This window comes from Orcinus orca, chromosome 21, assembly GCF_937001465.1.
Source record: "Orcinus orca chromosome 21, mOrcOrc1.1, whole genome shotgun sequence".
Taxonomy (NCBI): Eukaryota; Metazoa; Chordata; class Mammalia; order Artiodactyla; family Delphinidae; genus Orcinus; species Orcinus orca.
In genome coordinates this window covers 11,701,501-11,707,500 of record NC_064579.1, presented here as the reverse complement: position 1 = coordinate 11,707,500, position 6,000 = coordinate 11,701,501, and the positions used below count along the sequence as shown (strand labels likewise).

Below are 6,000 nucleotides of genomic sequence, written 5' to 3'. Positions count from 1 at the left end.
GTGGTATGTGGGCCTCTCACTGCTGTGGCCTCTCCCGTTGCGGAGCACAGGCTCCGGACGCGCAGGCTTAGCAGCCATGGCTCACGGGCCCAGCCGCTCCACGGCACGTGGGATCCTCCCGGACCGGGGCACAAACCCGTGTCCCCTGCATCGGCAGGCAGACTCTCAACCACCGTGCCACCAGGGAAGTCCTGACTCACTGTATTTTAACCTTAGTTTTTCTTAAAGCATTTGGCTTTAAGTATCCTATCAGAGCATTGAAGTTTGAACAAAACCTCACTGTAAAAGTTAAGTTTTATTGTTTCTAAAAATAAGCATAATTGGCTTTTAATCAGTGATTGTTAGTTTGTGATTTCTTTGTTTTATTATAAAATTTTCTTTAGTAGAAGTACTGACAGAGCTAAAGATTGCACTGATTTGGGTATGAGTCAAACACCTTACCTACTTGAATAGAAATATTTTCTAACATGGCTTTCCTGAAGGGTGGTGGGTGCTGCTATAAAACCACCATTTCTGCAAACTGTGCTGCCAACAGAACTCCCAGGACAGTTGGGATAATGTTGACCATAGTAAAGGGTTTCCTAACGGTAAATAACGAACATCAGAATTAATAACTAAATCGTCATCTTTTCTTGTTTTTAAGTTGAAGTATAGCTGATTTACAGTGTTGTGTTAGTTTCTGGTGTACAGGAAAGTCAGTCGGTTATACATATATACACGTATTCTTTTTCATATTTTCCGTATGGTTTATCACAGGATTTTTTTTTTCTGGCTTTATTTTGGCTGAGTTGGGTCTTCGTTGCTGGGCGTGGGCTTTCTCTCTTTGCAGCAAGCAGGGGTTACTCTTTGCTGCGGTACACAGGCTTCTCATTGCAGCAGCTTCTCTTGTTGCATAGCATGGGCTCCAGGCGTGTGAGTTTCAGCAGTTGTGGCTTGCAGGCTCTAGAGCGCAGGCTCAGCAGCTGTGGCACACGGGCCCGGCCCAGCTGCTCTGCGGCATGTGGGATCTTCCTGGACCAGGGATCGAACCCGTGTCCCCTGCATTGGCAGGCAGATTCTTAACCACTGCGCCACCAGGGAAGCCCTATCACAGGATATTGAATAGAGTTCCCTGTGCTATACAGTAGGACCTTGTTGTTTATCTCTTTTATATAGAGTAGTTTGTATCTGCTAATCCCAAACTCCTAATTTATCCCTCCCCATACCTGCTTTCCCTTTTGGTAACCATAAAGTTTGTTTTCTATGTCTGTGAGTCTGTTTCTGTTTCGTAAGTTCATTTGTATCATATTTAGATTCCACATACAAGTGATATCATATGGTATTTGTCTTTCTCACTCCACTTAGTGTGATAATCTCTCGGTCCCTCTCACTCTTTTCTTCGTAGAGTGTCCTTTAATATACTAGCACGTTGCAAGCTCTTTTTAGCTGTTTAACTCTTTTATCAGAGGAAAGATGGTGGGGAAACTCAACATGTAAAACGGACAAAGCTGCTCCCAGGAGGAGGGTCTCCTGCAGCCCCAGCAACCAGGACCGGCTCCAGGCTTGTCTCTCATTTGCGCACATGTTGTAGGCATGGAGCACAGCCTACAGTGTTGGAGTGAAAAGGGTAGCTTTTTGTTTCCTTCCAGTCTAGTGTTTGTCTTGTCTGCAGACTCTGAGGTGGCCCTGGATCTTCTTGGTTTGGTAGGTCACTTTCAGAGCCCAGCTGCAGTGTTGATGTTGTCTGGCAGACAGAAGCCTTGCGTCTCGGTGTCCTCTCTGGAAGGCTCTGTCACTGGTCTCCTCAATCAGTGGGAAGATGTTTTTCAGGTTTAGAAGAATTATTTCTGTGTTTAGGATGAATTTTATCTGGACCTTAATTTTTGTGTACAACTCTCAGAGCTAAATTCCTACAAAACTCCATGTGAGCTCTTAGAACTGTGTACAGGTGTTTCGTAGGAGTAGTGGTTTTGGAATTGCAAAGAGCAGTGGTTGAAATTCTCATTTGAACATTTTTATTTTTCAGGTCGTGACTGTTGCTCTTCGATGTCCAAGTGGGCGTGTCCTGAGGAGAAGGTTTTTTAAGTCTTGCAGTTCACAGGTGAGGAGAATCATATTTGGAGAAATTTTTTTTTTTTTTTTTTTAAAGAAGATGTTGGGGGTAGGAGTTTAGTAATTTATTTATTTATTTTTGCTGTGTTGGGTCTTCGTTTCTGTGCGAGGGCTTTCTCTAGTTGTGGCAAGTGGGGGCCACTCTTCATCGCAGTGCATGGGCCTCTGACTATCGCGGCCTCTCTTGTTGCAGAGCACAGGCTCCAGATGCGCAGGCTCAGTAGTTGTGGCTCACGGGCCTAGTTGCTCCACGGCATGTGGGATCCTCCCAGACCAGGACTCGAACCCGTGTCCCCTGCATTAGCAGGCAGATTCTCAACCACTGTACCACCAGGGAAGCCCTGGAAACACATTTGTGTTGAATTTGGCAATAGTTTATTCCCATGCAGAGAGGAGGTGTTTTCAATTATCTGTACTCCCATCAGGTGAGGATAAATGGGATTTTTTTTCTTTTTAAATTTATTTTTTGTTTGTGTTGGGTCTTCGTTGCTGTGTGCGGGCTTTCTCTAGTTGCGGCGAGCAGGGGCTACTCTTTGTTGCGGTGCACAGGCTTCTCATTGCGGTGGCTTCTCTTGTGGAGCATGGGCCCTAGAGCGCACAGGCTTCAGTAGTTGTGGTGCATGGGCTCAGTAGTTGTGGCTCGTGGGCTCTAGAGTGCAGGCTCGGTAGTTGTGGCACACGAGCTTAGTTGCTCTGCAGCATGTGGGATCTTCCCGGACCAGGGCTCGAACCTGTGTCTCCTGCATTGGCAGGCAGATTCTTAACCACAGGGCCACAAGGGAAGTCCTGGTAAATGGGATTTATATGTACTCTACGTGGAAGAAATTTGGAGAATTAGGTATGCTGAGCCTTCTTGAACTTCTGAACTTCTTGAACTGTGATTTTTGCATTCAGATTTTTTTCAGTTCTTTTTTTTTATTTGTTTTTTGTTTTAATTACATTTTCACAGGTTGGTGGGTAAGATGCTTTCAAAGCTTTTAGAAGCAGGTGGTATTAACTTTGTTCTTATTATCCCTGATGGATTATTAACGTAAACCCCATTGCTTGTATGTAGTTTTCAGGTCATTCTTTAAAGCTTGTTTCTTTTTGTTCTAATAGACTTCTTTTTTTCTTTTGAAAACAATACTGTGTCACTAGCAATAATTTGAAAAATATAGAAAAGTAGAAAGAAATTTTAATCTGCAGTCCGGCACCAAAGCCAATTACTAATATTTGGGTGTATTTCTACTTTTAAGTGCATTTGAACATATTATGTGTGTGTTAAAAATTTCTGTTATTATTTAACTAATTTTCTATCCTTACTGTTGCATTTAACCTTCTATGTCAAGAAAATTATAAACCATAATAGAAAATACTGACAGATTTGACTACATAAAAATTTTTAAATTCTATCAAGTTAAAAATTTGGAAAAGTTATTTTTTTCTATAAGGAGCTTATACAAATCAAGGAAAAGAAATACCTTAGTGGGCTTCCCTGGTGGCACAGTGGTTAAGAATCCACCTGCCAATGCAGGGGACACAGGTTCGAGCCCTGGTCTGGGAAGATCCCACATGCTGCGGAGCAACTAAGCCCGTGTGCCACAACTACTGAGCCTGCGCTCTAGAGCCCATGAGCCACAACTACTGAGCCCACGTGCCACAACTACTGAAGCTTGCGCACTAGAGCCCGTACTCCGCAACAAGAGAAGCTAATGCAACGAGAAGCCTGCGCATCGCAACGAAGAGTAGCCCCTGCTCACCACAACTAGAGAAAGCCCACACGCGGCAACAAAGACCAAACACAGCCAAAAAAAAAAAAAAAAAAAACCTCAGTGGAATGTTAGGCCTCACTTAGAATCAGAAAAATGCAGATTAAAATTGATACCATTTTCTACCTATCAAGTTGTCAAAGATCAAAAAGAATAGTACCCAGTTTGGGGCAGTGTGTGCAGAAAACAGGGATTCTTATTAATTGTTAATGTGAATGTAAGTCAGACCACTGTTCCTGTGGGATAATTTATCAGTATATATTTTAAAATACATCTTTTGGCCCAGTAATTCCATTTATGAGAACTTATTCTTTGGAAATAAGATAAATGGTCAAAGGTATAAGTGTTTATGGAAGGATTGGTTAAAAGAAGGTATATTCATGTATTGGAAAATTATGACCCTCTATGACATAATACACATTTATTACATGGAATATCAGTAGGTACATGGATGGTGGTAGAAGTCAGGGATTATCTATAATTGATACACCACCATCCTCTGAGAACATTCTGTCATTCAGCTTTCTTCCTAAAGCAACAAACCATCCTTTAGCAGGCATTATTTTTAGGCAATAATAAGTGGAAATTTGGACAATTACTAAGGGAATCTTCATGAAAGGAAATGTGATACGTTTATAGGGATGGCCCATTGGATATTGGGTTATCAAAAGGCAGAGTCTCTGGGACGTGGACATGTCTGTTGTGACAGTTCCTGGGTGATTTCGATGTGGACTGTTGGCTTAGATTATAATCTAAATGACTTTTTTCCCAAATGCTAACCTTTTGTTCTTAACCTTTTTATTGGATAATCTTTCCATTCCTGTTTGGTTGGGGCTTTCCTAACTGTTAAATGCTTCTGCTGTCTGTAGGTGCCAGTAGTCCCTAGGCCTTCTCTGAAACAACGGGTATTAAAGGTCATTCACATCTCAAAATTCATGGCATGCTCTTTTCCTTTAAACTCTTGAAAGTTCCTTTGAAAGGTATGAAAGTTCTGTTTCATGACTCCTAGGGGCATGGTTTAACAATGAAAGAATCGTAAAATATTATGGTGATCTAGAGGGACACAATTTTGTACAGTATTTGATAACTAAGCTTTTTATCTTTTAGGTCTTGTTTGACTGGATGATGAAAATTGGGTACCACACATCCCTATACAGCCTTTCCACTTCCTTTCCCAGAAGGGCTCTGGAAGTGGAGAGAGGCTGGTCACTGCAGGACGTAGGAATAACTGTGGATACTGTACTCAACGTGGAAGAGAAAGAACAGAGCAACTAGTTAAGAAATGCGAACCACCTGTTCTCCATGAAATCAGTTATGCCGTGATCTTACAGGACAATAAAGGATTCACATTAAAATCATGCCATACCTTGATTGCACTCAAGGCAGTCAACACTTTAATGTTGGTCTCCATGGATCTATATGGACATAAAGGATTAGAAAAGGACTGCTCTCTGCATATAGTAATTTTTGGAGTGTGCCATCTTACAGTGTACCAAATGAGGACGAGATAGAAATATATACAGTAAGGTGCTCGCTCATTCGTATTTTTGCTAGCTGATGCCATTTATCAGTTTCTGCCTCTTCCGTCTGTTTTGCCACATTGAACATTTCACAGTTCAGCCAAGCTCTTTAAAGTCTTATTGGCCGGAATGTTTTTTCTGCTGTAATTCTAGAAATTAAACTTTGAAGGCGTGTCAAAGCTCTTTTAAGGCTTTAAAGTTCTTTTTGATAGTAAACGTTGTATGTACTAATGTTAACTAATGTTTGAGATTTATTTCATTTTGTCTTGCACTGAAGTGTAACATTTACAACATTCCAGGTGGATCAGTATTTTTAAAGGTAAAACAATGAAACCAGTGTAGGTGAGTTTTTAAAATATATCTGGTCATTTCATTTCCCTGCTTAGACTCCTGTAATGGTGCATCCACGCACTGTAATGCCAAGTCCAAACTCCAAGGCTGGTATAAAGGCTCTTTGTCCTAGCCCCGCCCTTTCTCTTTCCCATCTGTCTTAAGGAGTCAGTTTAAGTTGGCTCCTCTGTGTATTGCCCTTTATTTAATGCTCCTTTATTCCTCTTCTGTAGAATTTATTACATGTATTATAGCTGTGTTTCTGTCTTCCCAAATACGTAATTCCTTAAAAGCAAGGATTATATCCTTTT

At 41.4% G+C, this 6,000-nt stretch overlaps 1 protein-coding gene across 2 annotated transcripts in view; it reads left to right on the top strand.

The window, feature by feature from the left end:
- The window catches only part of UBXN8 (UBX domain protein 8), a 25,264-nt gene extending 19,668 nt beyond the window's left edge, over nucleotides 1-5,596 (top strand). The window contains exons 7-8 of one of the 2 annotated variants that reach the window (XM_004277138.4): nucleotides 2,006-2,080; nucleotides 4,947-5,596. In XM_004277138.4, the coding sequence (XP_004277186.1) occupies nucleotides 2,006-2,080; nucleotides 4,947-5,114 (243 nt within the window). In that variant the 3' untranslated portion in view covers nucleotides 5,115-5,596. The remainder of the gene's footprint in view (nucleotides 1-2,005; nucleotides 2,081-4,946) is intronic. The other variant, XM_033400594.2, reaches the window with a different exon arrangement.
- Nucleotides 5,597-6,000: the final 404 nt, after the last annotated feature.